Here is a 21555-nt window from a genome sequence, read left to right on the forward strand (position 1 = left end):
CAGATGGCAGTGTTGAATCCATGCATGGAAAAGAACTGGACAGTGGCATGGGACATAAACGAGGAACTGGATGACCCCCTGGTTTGGCATCCAGGCCTGAAAACATTCCAGATGGAAGGCATCCCCTTTGGGCAGTCCTGGGCAAGGACTGGCTTGTCCTTCTGCCAAACACCATGGAGCCCATGGAGCTGGGTCCACAAGAAGAGGTGGAGGAACCGATGGAAGTGGATCCACCTCTGCCAGATCAGACCTGGGACTACCACAGAATGTCTTTGCTCTGTGCCATCAGAGCACACCAACCTCATCGCAGCAGGGGCCGGCAAGCTTCCTACTCGTTGTCACTCAGGCTCCATCCCAAGCATTAGCTTGGAGCCAGCAAACACCACGGACATCCTGCAGGCTCACCTGCAAAATGTCCCGGCAATAAAGAACTCTGTTGCCGATTCTCAGGGGTTGCATGAGTGCTTCTTTCCCATCCCCTAGCCCTTGTGCAAGAGGTGGCATCCCTTCTGCACAGAGCCTTGAGGAAGAGCACAAGAGAGGACCCAGCTCCCTTCGGGCTGCTGCGTTGGGGTGACAGGAGGAGTCCCCAAGGGCCACCATGCACCTTTAACATTTGTGAAAATAGACTGGGGGGTGAAAATAGTAGTGTGTAAACAATTATAGGTGGCTAATTTCTTTTATTAGGAGTGAGTTTCTATATCTGAGTAATTTGTAACGACAGACATGGAGAAGGCTGAGGCACTCAGCAACTTCTTTGCCTCCGTCTGCCCTGGTATATGGGCTTCCCAAGTCTTTCATTTCCCTGAACCTGTATGTGGATGAAGGCTGGGGGATCAAAGTCCCACCCACTGTAAATGAAGAGCAGGTTCAAGACCACCTGATGAATCTAAACAGGTACAGGTCTATGGGTCCTGATGACATGAATCCTAGGGTCCTGAGGGAACTGGCTGATGGAGTTGCCAAGCCTCTCTTCATCATAGTTGAAAAGTCCTGGCATTCGGGTGATGTCCCTAGTGAGTGGAAAAATGGAAACGTCATGCCCCTACTCTTCAACGATTAAAACAAAGAATTGAACAAAGAGCACTCTCTTCAACAATTAAAACAATTAGGAGACATTTCTTCTCAGAAGAGTGGTCAGGCATTGGGATGGGTTGCCCAGGGAGGTGGTGGAGTCACTGTCCTTGGGGGTGTTCAAGGAAAGGTTGGATCTGGTGCGTAGGGACATGGTTCAGTGGTTGACATTGGTGGTAGGGGGATGGTTGGATCAGATGATCTTTAAGGTCTTTTCCAACCTTAATTTTTCTATGATTCTATGGTTCTAACTTTTTTTGGATGAAAATCATCTTTCATCTGAACAAGTTGAGATGATATGTCACCCTGCAGCCCCACTTTCTCCTTGAGGCTGTGCCCCATGTCTGTTCCTATCAGCCAGGGTGCACCACAAACCAGAATTCTAATGATGTACTGCCGTACTTCAGATATAGCCATAGCTTTTCCACATACCCTGTGGGAAAGGAATTCACAGGTGGCTTTGCGCTGTTTCACATGTCCCTGAATTAGAGATAATGAGGAAACAAGCGGTAGAAACAAAAACTTGAGCAAGGTCGAGATAAAGTAAATTGGCTACAGTGTTAAAGATGAGCTTTGGGCAGTGGCCAATTGCTGGCTGGCTCGAGGCGCGTGTCTGAGGGTCTCTAACCAATTGTATGACAGATTTGGGCATGTGGACAGCACATGGGGCTATTGGGAAAGTATATGTAGTTGTGAAAAGTGGCAATAAATGTCTCCTGTTCAAGAGCCATCAGGAGTCCGTGTCTTTCATTCCTTCAATACCCCAACTTTACCACGTGGCAACTGGAGAAAAGAGTCATCAGCTACTTTGTGATGATCTGAGATTTAGGGGTAGGAGGCTTTTTTTTTTTTTTTGATCCTCCTTTTAAGATCTTCTGTGGGAAGGGACTGTTGATTCCAAAGTACTCGAAAATACTATTACTTAGCAATCGATACAAATTCTGTAATGCATTTTGTTCAGACTCTGATGTTTCACTTGCAAATAATACAGCTTTTCCCCCTTGTTAGCAATCAGTTTCTGCTTTATTCTTTGTATTCTCCAGATCCGTTCTGATAGCACATGTCAAACAGGGAAACTCCAAGTCAACTACAAGGAGACATTTTCAATTCATCTTCGTTTTAGCACAGTCTCTCCTGATTCTCCTGGCTTACTGGTACGGGGAGACCTAATATATTCTGCATTTCTTGGAATCTCAGACTTATTTTTCTTCATACCACATTTGATCATGTAGTAGACCCATTGCATCCAGGTTTGCCCTGAAAAGCTACAGAGTGGTCAGTATGCAGGGCTATTTGAAAACCATTAGTAACTGGGTGCTTAAGTTATAGTGATTGTATAACTACCTATCTTTGCTCATCATTGTGGAGCCAAATAAAATATTTAAAATATTCTATATAAAGGCAGATAGGAGGAATAATTTGGGTTGATTTGACTGAGTTTTCCTATTTTATTCCAGTTATTAATAATTTCTCTCTACTTATCCTGTCATCCGTGAGCACAGGATTTGCTCCTCATATTTGTCCTCATTACATTTCTCTGTTTGCCACAGTTCTGAGGTGCCTGGGGATACCTGCAAGACTCATTACCAACTATTCTTCTGCCCATGACAACAATGCAAATCTACAGTTGGACTTCTTTCTGGATGACGAAGGGCAAGTGGATGCCAAATTGACAAAAGACTCCATCTGGTGAGTTCTCCTGGCAAATACCTTTAATATGTCAACCGTACATGTAGTAAAAAAAAAAAAAATGAGAGAGAGAGAAGAAATGTTTGTGGTTTATTTATTTCTCTTTTCATTAAAGACCTTTGCTAGCTTACAGAAAATAGAATGAATGGACTGCTGACAGGCAGGTGAAAGTGAAGTGCTTGTCATATAAAGAGACAAGCCCTAGGGGATCTGTGAGATCACTACTAATAGTACCATTCAGTAGCGCACATTTAACCACACTGAAGGAGACCTGAAATGACTTTGTGCTCCTTAAGGCCAGGCTGGTCCTCAAAGTGGAAAGGAGCACTTCCATTGGTCCTGAGCTAGCTACAAAGAGATAACTCAATATTTATGGAAAAGCACCCTTCTTCTTCTGCTTCCACCCAGTTGTCATATTTGTAAGCTCTTTTTTACATTTTTACAAGTCAGTGCCACAAATGGGTACTTTTCCAAATAAATCCAGTTATTTAAATCCAAATTCAGTTGAAAAAGAAACAAGCCAAGCTATCACACAAGTTACTGAAATGCTATCACCAGATTTATAGAAAGAAAACTCCCTGGGAACAAGAAATGGAATCTACATATAATTTTGGAGAAGACAGTCCTCTGCCTTTCTCCTCCAACTCTTACTGTCTCTTGTCTGACAGGAGAAGCGTAGCACATATTGATTATATGCTCTGTTCAGTAAAAATTATGTGAGGGTTATTGGGCTTCAAGCCTTTCCTCCTCAGAGTGAAGCAGTGAATGTGACCTCTGTATATATTGCTATATTCAGGAGATACTTGTCCTATTCAGTGTTAATATACTTGATTTGTGTCAATGATATCTTCACCTCATCAGCATAGCTGCTCATCAGCTTGTTTCATTAGCAACTTAATCCCTGGAAGTCTTTATATTAAAACTGTAATAAATCCATTCTGTGGTGGATGAAATGACTGAACCTGTTGCTGTAACTAAGTAATTTCCATAATCTGCTACCAAAATGCAATCTAAGGTTCATTTACATCTGTAGCCTATATCACACCGTCACTGGAAGAGACCTCTGAAAGTCATCTCGTCCAGTACTCTGCTCAAAGCAAGTTCTGCTAGAGCAGTTTGCTTAGGTCTGTTTCCACCTGGGTTTTTAAAACCTGCAAGGATGGACACTCCACAAGCTCCCTGGGCAACTGGTGCCAGTGTTCAGATACTCACAGTAAAAATGTTTCCGTATGTTCAGACAAAATTTCCTGTGCATTACCTCTTGTCTTGTCTTTGGGGCCACCGAGAAGAGTCTGGTTTTGTCTTCCCCTCAAGCACCCTCTCTTTCTAATCAGTTACTTACACTTGATTAGAGCCATATTATACCTGATTAGAAGGTCCGACTACCACTGAAACTTTACATCTCCAGGCCAAACAGTCCCAGCCCTCTCAGCCTCTTCTGATGTACAACCTCTGGTGTATCAGCTATTCCTCTCAGTTTTCTGTATCTGCAAACTTGCTGAAGGTGCAGCCGGTCACATAATCCAGGCCATTAATGAAGATGTTGAACAGTATTGGACCCAGCATTGACCCTAGTCACACAGCTAGTGACTAGCCCCAGGCGGATTTCATGCCACTGATCACAACCCTCTGAACCCAGCAGTTTTCAGTACACCTCATTGTCCACTTACCTACTCTATACTTCAGTAGTTTGTCTATGAGGATGTTACAGAAAACAGTGCTAAAGACAAAACAGACAAACAAAAAATAACCAACAACTGTTGCTTGGCCTCCCCTTGCCCATTCAGTCATTTTATCACAGAAGGTGATCAGGTTGGTCAGACATGGCTTCCCCTTTGTAAATCCATGCTGACTACTGCCAGGCATCATGTCCTTAGTATTTTTGAAAACATTTTCCAGAAGAATTTGCTCTATCACCTTCCCAGGGATCAAGGGGTTCATAAATCTGTAGTTCCCTGGATGCTGCTGCTTCTCTTTCTTGAAGAGTGCTGTTTGCTTTCTTAAGGTCCTCAGGAACCAATCCAATCACCAAGACCTTTCAAAGGCAAATATGAGTGGCCTCACAGTGCCATCAGCCAGCTCCCTCAGAACTTGTGGGTTCATCCCATCAGGTCAATTGGACTTGTGTGTATCCACAGAATTTGTCTGAATATTCCCTAACTTGATTCTTTGCTTTTTGTAGTGAGGGTGATATAGCAGTGGAACAGATTGCCCAGAGAGACTGTGGAGTTTACTTCTCTGGAGATATTCAAGGCCTGCCTGAATCTTGAATATTCAAGATCCTGTGCAATATGCTTTAGGTGACCCTGCTTGAGCAGGGAGGGTGGACTAGTTGATCTCCAGAGGTCCCTTCCAACCTTAACCATTCTGTGATCCTCCTCAACGGGTGGTAGAGTATCATTGCACCAGACCTTCCACAGTGGGCTCAGATGCCTGTTATTCCTGAAGGTAAATCTTAGCAGTAACTAAGACAAAAAATACATTGAGTACTTTGACTTTTCTTAGTCCACTGTCACCAGGGCTGCTACCTCATTCAACAGTGGACCCATGTTTTCTGTAGTCTTCCTTTTGTTACCAATATACTTGCCTTTCTTGTTGCCCTTCACATCTGTTTGATTTGATATACTCTGATTTGTATTTTGTCATTCCTAAACTTGTCTCTGCATGCTCAGACAGCGTTTCTATGTTACTTTTGGGTAACTTGTCCCTGATTCCACTCATGCACTCTCTTTTTATGTTTAAGTTTAGTTCAGACCACCTCGCAGGCCTCATGCCACTTTTGGTTGATTTCCTGCACATGGGGGTGGACCATTCTTAAGCTTGGAAGAGGTGATCCTTGAAAACCAATGAGCTCTCCAGGACCCTTCTTCCATTCAGGACTGCCTCCCATGGAATTCTTCCAAGCAGGACCCTAAACAGGCCAAAACCTGCTCTCTTGAAGTCCAGGGTTGTGGTCCTACTGTCTGACTTGTTCGTTCCTCTCAGGATCCTTAGGGATTCCCAGTCTGCTAAGCTCCATCTGATCTGTGTGGCAGCAGGACCTCAGTATTTCTCATGCGGCTAGTCCTCCTATGGCTAACAGAACTGTAAAGGAACAGTCAATCATCTGAAATCACCTCTACCTAAAAATGATGTGAAGCAAGATCCAACGACTGGATGCTTCACCATTCAGACTGTGTATACCCAGTAATGGATCACTGCCATGCTTCAGACTTTCACTATCTTACCTCCTCTTCTTCTCCCCTTCTCCTAACCTGATTCATGAAACAACTCTCACCCACTTTTGACATTTCCTTGTACTTTCCTACCTCTCCTTTTCCTAGCTCTTTTCCAAGGCTTCTGAATTCAGTCCTGTATTTTTCCATTCTTTCGGGGCAGGGACAGATCATTCAAAGTCATCCTTGTTCCACTGAAACCCATATGCAACCTCACACCAGCATTTTGTCCTCCCATCCTCCATTTGCCTTTTTTTTTTTTCTGTGATTACTTTTTGAACTGCCTTGTTCATTCCTTTTTATCCTCATGATGCATTTATTAGTACATGGTGCACATAACCCTTTGGGCATAATTTAATATATTACATACCTCTTTTCATTTCTCCTTTGTGTCCTTTCTCTTCATTACTCTGTAACACTCCATGGTTGCCCACATGCAGACTCTTATATGGCTCATGTCTTAACCTTGGTTTTATTCTTAATGTCTCTTTTACATTTTTTTATATTATTTTTAAGAGGACAAGGTCAAGGGATTCATAATGATTTTTTTAATGGATTTCTCACTTTTATTTATAATCTCTTGCAAACTAGAAACAAAGCTCCTTTTCTTTATTAATATATCATTTCTATTGCCTTGTACTGCTGATGCTGATCTGTCTTCAGGTTTTAAATACCCTCAGACTTCAGGAGCACTTGGAGCCAGAATTTTCAGTCCAATCCATCTCTGAGTGTGGGGCTCCCTCTGAATGCTATCTGACATTTATTTATTTTTATTAAAGAGCATTTTTTTCCCTCGGGATAAGAAAGAACAACAACAAAACACAAATACAGAATTACACAGACTTTGCAAAAAGTTATTTTTATAAAGCTGGCCGGATTTGGGCCCATCAGTACTGCCTCTGTCCCCTTACTTTGTTCTCCTTGTCTTTCTTAATGATGATAGAAAGACACTTAAAGAATCTTTCTCTTGGATGGAAATCAAGACTCACTCCTATTGTGATGTTCAAGCAGACCAACATCAGTACCTCAGCAGAAACTTGCATGAAGTCACCCAGGCCCATGTGTATTCACCCATGTCCTGTGGAGAGAGCCTTTCTGAGACCTCTGCTTTCCCATTCATTTCCAACTCACTTTTCTCTCAATGTCTATCTCAATCCCAATGCCCAAGCTTATTAGCTGATGAAAGGGCAGCAACTGTTTCCAGCATGTGGCTGCCTCATAAGCAATACCAAGTACCCTTCTTAAATTGTCTTGCAGGCATAAAACCCACCCGGTCATCTTTTATTAATTTCCCCATTGCTTTGTTTAGTCTATTCGTAATTATCTCTGTAAATATTTAATGGTCACTACATTGATCTGTATAGCCATTCTTGTTTTCTTTAATGTCTCAGGATTGCTGTAGAGTACAAGAACAACAGGTTCAGTTTAACAAATTATGGTTTCAGAACCAGATCCTCAGCTGTGCTCATTTCTACCAAAGTGAATTTTCTGCTACATTTTGGAGGGGGAAATATTCCCCTCATCCTCCTTTCTGTAATGTTTGTGCTTTACAAACAATGCATTTCTGTCCATTCACATTCAATATCCTGATGTGTATTATTTGCGTGGCAGCAGACCTAGAAGGATTGCTGTCCTGTTGCACTCAACACTACATCAATAGAAACCAGTGAGAAAAAGGCCCTATCCCCTAGGGAGAATATAGAAAGATAAGATACTGCATTATCTAATTACAGAATTGAAGCAGAGTTACTTTTTTTCCACAGTGTTATTCTCCCCATCTCCCCTACCCTGCACCTTGATTATATCATCTTTCCCTCCTGCCTGCTCTTCAGGTTGTTCTTTTGTAGAACATAAAGCCAGTGATACATCTAAGTTTGATTCAAAGTGAACCAGTGAGTGCTTCAGGGCAGGAATTGTCTCTCACATGCTGGCGTAACAGCTTTCAAAAACCCACCTACCATAAAGTGCATCCCCATCCCTCAGCTAAGCTCCGTGAGCATGATTCAGCATTGACTACTCTCAGCAGCATCAAAAATTCTCTGAGTGTGCGTCATTTTCCTTGAATAATTCCTTTTTCTGTAGTGGTGCTTCATTAACTCTCCTAACTGACAAGTTTTACCCTGATCCAAGCTTTCATTTCCACTTTGAAAAGTCTTGTTAGACAAGCTTCAGATCCTTCTGACTCTGCTTTGTGGCTGGTTTTCACCTATTATTAATGAAATGGTCAGAGATTAACAATCCCCATTTCTGTTGCTAATATCATTGCATGTACTAGGGGCTGTATCAGCAGCTACACAGGTGTAACTTTATTCATGTCTGCTGTCAGATGTGTATAATTTGCAAGCAAAACTGCCCCTTTCTCTACTTCTTCCTTCTCTTCTTTTTTTCCTGCAGTAATGAAATTAAAACACTTTGCTGGCTTTACTGCAAGACCCTCTTTGTACATTGCCTTTCTTCTTTGCCTGTGCTCTCCCTTGAGCATGGGTAACATTGCAGGAAGAGAGTGACAAGTTTTGTCTTGTCCATTTATCTTTGAAACATTCTGGGCAGACTGGGATGATGCTGTCATGTGTTTTTTAGTTTGGTGAGCATCCTATCAAATTAGGGCATTTATAGACTGAGTGCATAGATTAATCACTCTGATAAATACACCTTCCAGCAGTACTGTCTTGGTCTCTAAAGGCTTTTTGAACACCTGGTGCATGATTGTAAGAGGTGGGTGTTACGGAAAGCAGTGCATTCTAGATTTGCCCTCTTTCATTGGTGTGAAAGACTGGGAAGGCCTTATAAGAAATCCACAGTGAGTATGGTCTTATAAGCCTGTGTGAGGTCTTTTTCTCAAACAACATGGAAACCAGTTGAGCATGTTTGTTATCAACCATGAAAACAAAGTTACACACTATACTGTTGAGTTGATCCTGAAATCTCTTCAGTGAAGGTACCAAAGCTTCAGTCTTAACTAGGTGTAAAGCAGAACAAGCTTCAACGGCTTGAAGAAGATTCAAAGCTTGATTTGGAGAGCAGGTTGAAGTGGAGGTAGCCTCCACAGATAGGAAAGATTATAGCCATCTCACAGCTCCATTTTTAGGGACATCTGGCTGGAAAGAGATTGTAGTGTGTATAATTCTTCATATACCCCAACAAACTCCAAGCACTAGAATCTTTTCTCAGAGATATATGCATTCAGCACACAATAGAAGAATAAAAAGTCATCTTAAACTTAAGATTTTATAACAAAGGATTTTCATGTTTTAACTGAGAGATCTCAAACTGTTAGACTTCAAAATATATTCTTTAAAAAGAGCAGACTTTTTCACATCTAAATTGGCCCGTGTTGCTATTGAAGCAATGGCAGATCATAAAGACTCAGGTTTATTTTGGTGTTTATGCTTCTTTCCAAGAATTTAATATTTTGGTCTCATCTCTTATAAGGAACTATCATTGCTGGAATGAAGCTTGGATGACCAGACCTGATCTTCCTGTTGGTTTTGGAGGATGGCAGGCTGTTGATGGGACACCCCAAGAAACCAGTGATGGTAATATTGCTTGAAGTCCTCCTTAGCACTCTTTCCAACACTTGGGTTCTTTGTGGCAAATGATGAGGTGACAATAGCTGACCCAGTGCCAGCATGTTGCCTGTGACAAACTTTTAACCAGATAACCACACTCAACTTCACTCAGGGTTTTCTCCTGAACTGTTTTGAGCTCTAAAATAGATCTGTCCTTATTGCAACACTGCTCATGACACACGTGCACAAAATCTTGCATGAGAAGGGTCCTGCTTCGTACAGAAGAGATGTAGTTCCATTGCTGAAAGATGGCTTTCAAATTTTTAGAGAACCTATACAGGAGCCTGATCAAATGAGTTCTCTTTCATTTATGTATCAGCCAGTTTCTGCATCCCATGTTAAACTGCCTGAGCAGGCTGTGGGCAGGAGAGAAAAAGTGAAAAGCCACTGCTGTTTCTTCCCAGTCTTTAATTTTCCAGTTCTTGAAAGACATCTTTAGCAGATTTGAAGTGAGATCTTTCTCAGTCTATAGATTAACTGATCTCTCCCAAAATTATCTGCTATAACCAAAACCAGCTTTAGCTTCATTTCAAGTACTTGAGACTTACAGTGGGCTTCATTATGTCACTAAGGTACCAAGTCATTATATAGTTTCAGACTTAAGTCTGTGTTGTTTAGAGGGCTGGCAACAGAAATGAAGCTTTTCACTTCTTGGTCAGGAATTCCAGTAAACTATTGAAAGTGTTCACCAAAACCCAAGGATTCTTTTTCTTTGAGAAAGTATAATATTTTTACTTTTTTTTTAATTATAAAAATAACTTTCACTTTATCTTTCTTCCCCCCCCCACAGGTATGTACAGGTGTGGCCCAGCTTCAGTTCAAGCCATTAAACATGGTCACGTTTGCTTCCAATTTGATGCTCCTTTTGTCTTTGCTGAGGTACATACTTGAAAAAATTTAGTTCATTGAGTGGTATCAGTGGGACAATAGGTGAGACAGAAGATAGGGCTCCACTGCAATTTGTGGATTGAGAAGTTATTTGATATATGCACCAAGTTTAAAACAAATCTCATAATTATATTTTTACATGTAGGCCAGTAGGTGTGATATGGCTCTAATGAATGACAGAGATTTCTCTAATCTCTGCTCACCAATGTAGTAAGCAGAAAAAGCTGTTCTAGTCAAATTTCAGGCTGTAGTCTTCTATCCTTCCCAGATTCCAGATATGCTGGGAAATGAGTCACTAGCTCTAGATACTCATCTTCATCCCTTGTGAGTTGTGACCTCCTTCTCCGGCTTGCCAGCAAACCTGGTTATGTTAAGGCTTCCTTGCTTATTTCAGTCAAAATGTGGTGACTTTAAAGAGGTCCTTGTTCACCACTTTCCTTTTGGCTGCAGCATGTCAGGGAGTGGTCACATGGGCAGTTTGGTAGATCTGAGAAGGGTATATTTCCATGAACAGTGAGAGAGCCTGACCTGGTGTTTTAACCTCTTGCACCACCAGAGCTGGTGTGCCCAGAACTGCAACAGATGTAGAGCAAGTCTCTCTCTAACTGAATTGTATATAGTTTTGGACAGAAGAGAATAAGGATATTTTATCTATGAACTGTTCCTCTCTGGCATAAACTTTTTGATGTAAGGAATATGTAATCATGATCCCCAAGTCCAAATGCTATCTCTGCAGCCTACTCAGGTTTACAAAGGCTATTGTTCTGGAGTTGCAAAAACTAAAATGCATCTAGTCATCATTGTAGCATATGTCTATTTTTAAACATGGGATTTCAGTGTGAATAATTAGTGGGACTTCAAGCTGATATTTCATTGTTTTGGTGGGAGTTAGAATGGCTTCCCTTGCTTTCTATACTTCCATGCATCTCAATCCTGTTTGGTTTAATTTTATAGGTGAATAGTGATGTTGTTTACTCAAGAAGGGAAAAAAATGGAGCCCAAATTATAGAAAAAATTGACACGACCCATATTGGGAAGTTGATTGTGACCAAAGGAGTCGGGAGTGATGAAATGGTAGAGATTACTGAAGAGTACAAGTTCCAAGAAGGTAACCTGAAATGGGGTGGGACCATACCAACAAAGATTTACCTCAATCAGATCTTGAACTGTAAATTTACAGACCTCTGGCACTGAGGTTGCTGCATGGAAAGCTGCTGACTTGCCCTCTGGAACTCTTTTTTTTTTTCTAGCTCCACCCCAGCAACACTGCAGATGCCTTGATAAGAGCACAAACTTTGTTTGCTAGTCAGAAATGCTTCAGGCTGAGTAAGCTATAGTGAAAACAAAGGGCAATCATGAAGTAGCTTGAGCATACAAAACAATTCAAGGCTTTCTGCACAGCTGTTTAGACATTTCTTTCTCAGGCTTGAGACAAAAAAGGTCAGATGTTTGCATGGAGTAAATCAGTGTAGTTCCATTATTATCAATTAAGCTACATCAGTTTCTTGGATATAGCTTGAATCTTTAAGACCCATCTCGCTTGGAAGTTGTGAAGTTCTCCTAATACTAACTTTACCACAAGAACATTCACTGTCCTCATCCATTCATTACAACTACCAAAAGTTGTGGAAAATGAATCCTTGTGAGTGGACTAATGCACTACTCCTGCTTCTCTTCTTAATTTTTTTTGTTTGTTTTTTGTTTCTAGGCTCGGAGGAGGAAAGACTGGCTTTGGAGACCGCTGTTATGTATGGTGTTAAAAAGCAAAGTACCCAAGATGCCATGTATCAGCCGCAGAAGGATGTTGAGATGGACTTCCAAGTGCAAAAGGCAGTCCTTGGCAGTGACTTTAAAGTCACTATAACATTCAGGAACAAGAGCCGCAACTTCTACACTGCTACTACATACCTTTCAGGCAACATAGTGTTTTATACAGGAGTCACAAAGAATGAATTCAAGAAACATTCTTTCAGTGTGAAACTGGAACCCCTTATGTGTAAGACTCACATAGTTGTTTTCAAATCTGCTAGCTCTATTCATCTATGTCACTGTCACCAGTGTCTCTCTGTCCATGGATAGAACCAATTCTAGTAGCTAGGGGTAGGATATACCATCGGGTATCAGGAAGCCCTGCTTCCAGCTCTGGCCCTGACAGCAGGGTCATTTAGAGATGAGGCTGTTTTCTTCAGGCTGTTGCTCCTTGCATAATGCTCTCCTATACTGAGCTGCATGTCTGAGTTGTTCCAAGTGTCCATCTGGCTTTGGAGGACAGGGTCATTCAGGATTTGTATATTTACAGCAATCTACAATGTGTATCTATAACTAGATTGTGCCACTATACATCACATCAGGGGTATTTGTCAGCTGCACATGCACCCTGAAGTTAGGTGAGTTCTTTCCATATACAGCGTTTGCTTTTCCCAGTGCCCTCTGGACTGTGGCAGGGAGATCTTGCCTCCTTCTTCTCATGAGAAAAACAGTTCCTGGCAGCCTGGCTCACATGGCTTAGGGCAGGAGTTTGCACTGCTTAAAGTAGGAAAGAGGGATATTTTTTTTTATTTTGGATGTAACCAACCTATTTCATGGCAGCCATGGCAGCCCCATTTGGAAAACAGTAAGTGCTGAGGATCTGCTGTTCTCCAGAACTATGGAGCAGGCTGGTTTCAGAGCCCTGGCTTCTCCAGCAGCAAGTGATTGCCAATCTCTTGTTCTTCTGACAGGCCTGTGCTATTGGGTCAGTGCCTCCAGCTCAGCAAAATTAATAAAAGCATGCCCTTAAGCAAGCTAATTGAGAGGCTTAGAATCCACCACTTGAGTTCCCTATTGAGAAAGTCAAGAGCAACAATTTTGCCTTCTTGATGCTGCTACTGGGCAAAAGCGATCTCTGCTGAGCACACCAGGAGTAGCAGAACATTAGGAGCCCATAGGGTGGTCCACCTGGTCTGGATCTGGTGCTGGATCACAGCATCTCTGGCTGACCTCTGAGCTTCCTCACCTGTCCTGTCTATCTGTCCCAGCTCAGGAGGCTCTGTGAGTCCTCTCGCCTCAGAGAGGCCCAGTTTCATCTCAGTGAGAAGCCTCTGAGGAATCACGGTTCCCCATTTTGCCCCTCTTCTTTCTTCCTCACTTTAAGTGTTTTCTAAAATTGCACATTTTGATTTGGAGTTGATTAATCTCCATAAGCTAGGTGTCCATTTATAGGGATCTGCAGGTGAAGATAAAAATTCCACCTCTAGTCTACCTCAAAGCTCTGACTGCTGCTTGTTTTCAGGTTCTTTGTAACTCCTCCAACTCATTTGCAGATAGTTTGGAAATGGGCTGTCTTTGGGTTGCATTAAGTTGTTCCAACACAGCCTATGAAAACACACTGTGAGGTTTGATATTGACATGCATCAGTTATTAAATATTTGATTTGAAATACTGCAAAACTTTTGGAGACATGATTAAACACAGTAAAAAGATCAATTTTAACTGCTTAGTCTAAATTCTGTACCACGTATATGGTGGGGAGAATTCAGCCATACTGTAGAAGATGTGTAAATACCTACTACACCTTCAGGCCCTGCTTTGTGCTTGGTTCTGGGACTTACACTAAAGTGCTCTTGCACTAAAGGTCTCTGTAAGCTATTACCACCTAAAATACAGCTTCTGTAGTGTGTTGAGGTTCATCTGTCTCCACTGTGCGAGAAGTGAAATGAATAGGTGATATTTTAAGCATCACTGAGCCTCATCATTCATTTTTTCTAAGTAAATGGTTTCTGAAAAGCTTATTGAATCTGTGCTGTAAACTCTAAATTGACCAATAGTGAGTGAACACAGACCAGAGAGATGCACCTAAGAGACCAGGACATGACTTCTGTTTTTATTTTTATTTTGTATGTATAGAGAAGTGTGTCCCCATCACTGTCTCTGGCCCATGTGACATTTTAAGGTATTAAACCATCTTTCCACCATCTTTCAAAGTGGAAATTAACACATAGCTGAACTACAGTCATCAACTCGCACAGCACTTTGTCCAGCAACAGGACAAAAAAATCCCTCACAAGTTATCTCTGATGGTGGTACATAACACTCGAACATGTATTCTTTTGCATTTGCCTTGAAAAAGGGTGTGAAGGCAGGAATCATGTCAGAGCAGATGGGCAGTGTGAAGGGAGGCAGCGTGATCATTTGCAGCTGTGTGAGAACAGTCTGTCAAAGGTGTTGCGGTAGGATACCTCCTGAGGCACTCGAGCAGAATTTGTAGGCTTCATTCATGGCACTAAGGGTAAATGTATCTGGAGGTATCAAACTATTACAATATAATAAAGAAGCGTCAAAGGCATTCTTCCAGACTGTGCTACTGAAAGATGAAGCAAACTAGGTTTTCAAACAGGAAGTGAACGCACGATTTTCAGAATAATGATTAAAGAAACTGTGTGGGTTGAAAACACCTTTGAGTATTTGAATAGCTTAAACCTTCCAGTGCCTTCAAAGGTGCTCTCACATCTATTCAGTTATATTTAGTTTTCTCTATTTTTTGAGAGGCTGTAAAGCAGCTTGGTGTTGTGTCTCCCCTGGCTTTCCCAGGTGCAATGAGTGGTACTGGCATCTTACCAACACAGCCAGTGCTAAGGAAATGGAAGTCTATTATTTTTTTTTCTTTTTTTTTTTTTCCTGCAATGATTAAATTTAAACAGAAAAATTTCTTTCCTTCCACTGTAAAGTAAATTCCACTTAGATTGTAACTAATTTATTTATTTATTTACATGGATGAAAAATACCTTGCCTCATTTATAATTTACGATTTGTGGCATTATGGGAAATTCTTTTAAAAGAGATACAGAGTGATAGGGAGGGAGGGGGAGTACATCAAGCAAATTTAAGGCTGGCCTGGTAAATCCACGTCAGGTGGTTACCTAGGGAATATCTTTGAAACCAAATCAAGGAACTGTTTTTGATGTGAGTGGATCAAAACAGTGAAAAGGGGTGAATGTGATTTACCCAACTGAGTTCAATTATCTCAGTGTGTACAGTGTATGTCACAAATACAATACAAATAACATATAACAGTAATAATCATAGTTAACAGATGGGAGATCTTGATATGTTTACTAGGGCTATAATGAATGTTTATAGAGGCAAGAGCTCCAGATCTATATATTCTGCCTGGTCACTTAGTTAGCAGATCTGCTTCTTTGCATCACATTCTCACACCATTGTTGGCCTGGGAATTGCAGTTCAATATGGTTAAAATTAATGATTCCCTGCATCTCAACCATCTAGCCCAGGGGGACTTGTTCCTTCCAATAATTATTGTCAGGGAGCACGAGAGCTCTCTGGAGGGTGTGCTGGCGACAGGAGGCCCTGCTTACTAAATGTTGCAGGCAAGTCCAGTGTAGGACAAAGGTAGTTATCCAGACGTCCTGGAGAGCTAGGTAGTCTCCCAGGTAGTCCACACATCCCTAAATTGCTGCTCTGATGGCATTGCTGATGGCATCTCTCTGCAGGGAAGAGAGGCAGAGAAAGTACAGGAATAAAGTGAAAAAGCAAAAATGTACAAGGACAGCACTCAAAAACTGGTTTAGACCTTTCTGTCCAGCAGCTAATTATTGCCAGTGTTGCTTCTCACTTATTTTGTAGTGGCTGGGAACCTTCCAAAGTGGCCTGGGCCTGTGGTGACAGGCAATGGGCAGAGGCTGTACACAAACCCAGCCGCTGCCTCAGGGAGCAGCCTAATTGCAAAGAGAGGGAACAAGACAGGGAATGGTGAGGTAAAGAAATGAAGGTAGTTTGGGCAAGAGAAGAAAAGTCCTTCTTTGGTGCTGGACCACCTTTCTCTGAGATACTCATGTAACTGCCATGAGAGGAGGAGCAATTAGCCATTAGATTGCTTCAGATGCATTTTTTCTTTTCTTTTTCTTCCATAGCTAGTGCTTTCGATGTTATCATCACATCAAGCGAGTACCTCAGTGACCTGCTGGACCAAGCCTCCTTTCATTTCTTTGTGACAGCACGGATCAACGAAACAGGGAAGATCCTGGCTGCCCAGAAGGCAACGGTCCTGGAAATTCCTTCCCTGCGGATCAAGGTATCTCATGGCTGTGGTGGAGGGGACTGACCACCATGCTGTGCATGGGCTGTTGGTTGGCTTCTGGGGTAGGGGGCTGTGTGTGTGCACATTAGACCTTCAGTTACCAGCTGGAGTGTATGACGGTGTATATGTATGTTAGCCTGAGTAGCCTACATTAAAGACTGAGGCTGACAGCATCACCTATAATAGAGAACTAAAGTGATCTCAGTGGAGGAAGGAGGGGAAAAAATCTGAGAAAGCTGGAGGAATTCAGAGCGTGGAAGAGAGATTACTCAGTCAAGTCACTCAAGTCTTTGACAACTTCAAAAGTCTGTTATATTTAAAGCAATGCAGCACAGATACCTCTCGCTGAAAAATGAAGGACACTACTGCTAAGAAGAATTTGCTTGGCTTGTGCAAGTTTGTGGAAGCTTCCTCCAAACTTGGATGCATAACACCCTTTAGGATCATACTTTCATGATATTCCTTTCTGCTTCTCTGTGAATGCACTGTTAGTGGAGTTTCAAGTATTTCTGCAGTTGGTGGCATGGTAACTCTGAAATTATAGAAGTGTGGTGATTCTGATAGGACAAGGACCCTGTGTTGTATGGCAAAGACTGCAAAAAGTCTAGCTGAGTTCTCAGTTCATAACTGGGCATCCAAATAAACTGCCTTATTTTCAAAAGTGATGAGCCTTCACCTGCTCTGAATGATGTCATTTGGATCATTTTTTTTTCCTGATAGTAAAAAAAATTAATAATATCAGAACACCTGTTCAGGAAACTTTATATAAACATGAATGCAGATCACTAAAATTCAATACCTTGAAAGGAATCTAAGTTTATACAGCTTTTGTCTCCCATATATTTATTTGAAAGTGTTCAGTTTTCCATATAATAATATATGCAGTAATATGAAACAGCAGCCTTCAGCTTTTTAAAGAATGTAGAAAAAAGCTTTTTAAAGAATGTAGGTCAAAACTACAGTGAAGTTTGAAAAAAAAATTGGTTTGTTTCTTGGTCTGCAGAAATGATCTGATCAGATTATTGATATTTTCAAATACAATTTTTCGTTTAACTGAGCATTCCAGAAAGGAGGTAAACAAGATAGATAAATGCTATCTTCAATACCCATCTTCAATAATCAAATGTTAAAAGTAGAGAGTTCTTTCAATTCATTATGTAAACAGAACATCTTATACAGTATCCTCAGTTTCAGTTTCAGAACAGTTTATCCTCCCTGCTTTTATGAAGAAAGGATGCTTAGTATATGCAATAACCATGTCTTCTAGTAAAACTGTGTTTGTTTCTTCTGTGCTTCTTTGTGATGTGTAAATACAATCTGAAATTTTAATAGATGGATTTTTTTAAGCATGCTTATGTGTGCATGTGTGTATACATATGTATTTATATAGGAAACTTTGCTTTAGTGCTTTATAAAGAAATATGAGGAAACTATCTTCCTAGGTTTCTTGTCAGATTTTTTCATTGGACATTTTGTCAGATTGGAGTTCTTAATGTGAAAGTAAGGGAGAAGAATGAAAAGCGTATTTCCTCTCATGTCTTCAGATACAGCTTTGATCTTTCTCTGGTGGTCTGAAGAGATTGTCAGAGTTAGCAGCTGAGGAAATTACACCTTATTATAATTTAGCTTGACATTAGGTTACAAAAATAAGCTCGGCAAATACAGGTCATGCTCTCAGTTGCATATATGGGAATTCAGGTTGATTTTGAATCCACCCCATGTATCAGTGATCTTCACATATCTAAATGGGCAATTGAAATAAGGAGAATGTAAGGCCCCTAATGGGTTAGAACTTCTGAATATACCACTTTATTTTTGAAATTCACGTGGCTAAAAGCTATTGAGAGCTTAGCTGTGGGTGTCTCATTTGTTGCTCCAGTCAATATATTGGTATTTGTCATGAGCGATCCCTTAGACCAGAGCCTTTCCAGCTTTTTGCAACTGTGAGACTCTGTAAATATTTGCAGGAGGGCTGCAGACCCCAGGATAGTGCTTTAATTTGATTTCAAAGATACTTCTTTACCTTAGCTACCTTTCTCAAGGCCCTTTAAAGTCTTTCATGGACCAGCTGGGATCTGCCAGCTGTAAGATGAAAACCCCTGCCTGAGCCATGCACTTTCAGGCTGGCAGAGGGCCTGGGGAGGGGCAAGAATAAGGGAGAGAGGCCCTGATCAACCAGCCTCTCCCTCAGTTGAACCCTCAGCTCCAGAACTCTGCAAGCAGATTTGTGTTTTTCCTCTGGAAACAAGAGCCTGCCCCTTGACCTGTCACATGCCTTACAGGGAAATTGCAATGGGTAGAAACACCTGTAGTGGTAGAGCCTATGGGCCCATCCAGTTTTCTTCTAACTAAACTTTCTCTGCCTCATGCTGTTTGGCTACATGTTCCATTCCCCCTCCTTTTTTTCCTTGCAGGTACTGTGTATTTAACCCTACTTATTTCACCATGAGGTATTTTATTATTATCAGCTTGTGGAGCTTTATCCTTCCCTTGTCATGCAGACTCAAGGTGAGATGGTAGCTGATAAAGAAATGTCTGTGATTGTGGAGTTCACTAATCCTCTGAAACAAAGCCTGGAGGACGTCACGCTCCGCCTCGAGGGACCTGGAGTGCTGAAGACGATGAAAAAGGAGTTCAGGTAGGGAAGCAAACACAACTGGCTGGGAGTTCATCAGGTTCTTACTCATAGGAGACAGTTCATAAGAGACACTTAACTAATGTAGTGCTGAGTAATGCAGACACTCTCCTTACTTTAAAATTCAATACACAGGGGAGCCATAGGTCTCAACAGTCAGAAGGAGTCAAGTTGTCCCTTGTGCAATGGGGGGCAGTGATAACATTTCATCTGATCAGTACCGGTGTTGGAGAGCAGTGTCATGGTTACGGGTAGCTGCTAATGCAGACGGAGTTTACTTTTTCACTGTATTACATAATTTTTAGTGCTTGACAATAGCACCTATGAGCTGCTAACGCAGAAAGAAAGATTTATCCTACACATGAAGTGTTTACTGCCACTCACTCAGTATGCGTAAATCAAGTCCAGTGCAGCATTTCAAATAGGGCTTTTCTTCACTCATGTTAATCATGATTACACAAGATGTTCAGGTACCTCAGATAATCTTTGCAAGCTTATGACAAGACACAAAATGTGTGTTGGATAGAGAGGAGTTTGCTGGGATAGCTGTAGCAGGTCTGCAAGCACTTTTTCCCAAGCCTGAGTAAAAGGAAAGTCTTTCAGCTGCCTTCATTATACACAGTTGCACTTCATGCTGACAAAGGGGTACTCCTATGATGAACAAGTAGTTCTCTATACCCTCTTTCCATTTAAGTTCAGTGTTATAAGCTTCGCATTAGCCAGTTCCAGGATGTATAACTGGGATTGTTGGAAAATTTTGCAGCCAATGCTTATTCTTGGACAGCCGAAGTGATGCTATCTATCATTACCTGTGCTGATGGTCCCCAGGTGTGTGCAAAAGGAGTATGAAAAATTGCCTGTGCTTCAGCAGCTGCATAATTTGTCAGTATTATCTGCAGCCAGTAGGGGAGGTCTGAGCCTGATGGCACCTGAGCCAGGAATAAAGAGATCAAAACCAGTCTCCAGAGTGGAGCTGGACAGAAAAATGACTGTGGAAGGACATCATATTGTGCTTGCTTTATGCACGTGGTATGTCACAGATGCTGCTGAACATGACTCAGCACGGTCCACCTGAGTTACGCAAGTTGCAGCAGTAGCCCTCATTGCTGCCCAGATGTGCCAACTTCCCCTGTTGTTCTGCATCTTTCTTGTTCCAAAAGATGCAGTGGGCTGTTCTCACCTTCAAGGATGCAGGAAATGTCAGGTGCATCAAAGGCACAGGAGTTAGGGAGAAACATGACTCATGGAACAGACGTCATTTTCCCTCAAGTCACCATGTTTTCCCCTTTGCAGTAGTGCCCTTGGCATCATTTAAAATGGAAATGGATCAGCTTAGTCATTTTAAAATCTGTGATTTAACTTCTCTGAGATGAATGAAGGCTGCAGGTTATACACACAGAGGACAGAACAGGGGGCAGTTGTAGTTTATTTAAATAATAATCACATTTGCCTCCATGCATTCAGAGTGATAAATGGCTCCGGTGTGTGATGGCTCAGCATATTACACAGAACCATTCATCACTGAATTCTCTACCAGGAAAATCAGATTAGGGTGGCTTTACTACACTTGCAAAGAGAATTAAACCTGTTCTAGGCTTTTCCCTTCTACTTCTCCCGTGTCCATCAGGGACTGTTATATATGGGATGTACCTTTTGCAATTGTTTGTGGGTATGAGACTCTTGACTTCACTGTATTTTTAAAGTAGCTTTTCTATATCATATGGATGACTACGCAAAATAGGGATGTGTGATCCATCTGATACAACTTTATTCTGGGAATTAAGTGGCCTGGGGGCTTCTGTCTTGACTATTTACAAGGACTGTATATATAGTGATATTTAGCTATCAGCTGGAGACAGATGAAGAACACAGCTTACAGAAAAACCTGTGGCAGCAGCAGCCTCTACATGGGGCATAGTCTTTACATGACAGATGAGAATTAACCAGGCAGTGATGGATATCATTAAAAGGATTTTAGCCAAGCAAGCATTCACAATAGATTGTAAGTCACTTTGAGTGTTTCTACGTATCAGAGCTCAGCTAGTATTAGTATTTGTAGAGAGAAGCAAGTGATTTATAAGTAGGACGGTAGAGAAATGGGAAAAGGTAGGATTTGTTTCCCAGCACAGCTGTTGTCTTCCTGCAGATATATATATGTATATGTATATATATATCTGCAGAGATAATAGCACTGTGAGTCAGAGGCAATAGCACTGCTCCCACTGGGGCACTGAGAAGATGTGGTCTGGAAACCTTCAGCCTTAGAGAATCTGGACCCCAAGTGCTCAGGAAGGTAGACTGAACCTTGCTGCATGGGAAAACTGTATAATACCTTCATCACTTTCTGTACAGATCATCCCTTGCAGATCATTCCCATAAATTCTAAATTAAAAATGGTATTTAACCTTG

At 41.5% G+C, this 21555-nt stretch overlaps 1 protein-coding gene across 4 annotated transcripts in view; it reads left to right on the forward strand.

Annotated features, from left to right (window-relative positions):
* The window catches only part of F13A1 (coagulation factor XIII A chain), a 102294-nt gene that overhangs the window by 77037 nt on the left and 3702 nt on the right, over positions 1-21555 (forward strand). For all 4 annotated transcript variants that reach the window (XM_080578621.1, XM_080578620.1, XM_080578622.1 and 1 more), the window contains 7 exons: positions 2625-2763; positions 9411-9514; positions 10338-10426; positions 11390-11543; positions 12144-12431; positions 16345-16505; positions 19013-19149. In XM_080578621.1, coding sequence (XP_080434747.1) covers positions 2625-2763; positions 9411-9514; positions 10338-10426; positions 11390-11543; positions 12144-12431; positions 16345-16505; positions 19013-19149 — 1072 coding nt within the window. The remainder of the gene's footprint in view (positions 1-2624; positions 2764-9410; positions 9515-10337; positions 10427-11389; positions 11544-12143; positions 12432-16344; positions 16506-19012; positions 19150-21555) is intronic.

This window comes from Anser brachyrhynchus, assembly GCF_964034855.1.
Source record: "Anser brachyrhynchus genome assembly, chromosome: 2".
Classification (NCBI taxonomy): Eukaryota; Metazoa; Chordata; class Aves; order Anseriformes; family Anatidae; genus Anser; species Anser brachyrhynchus.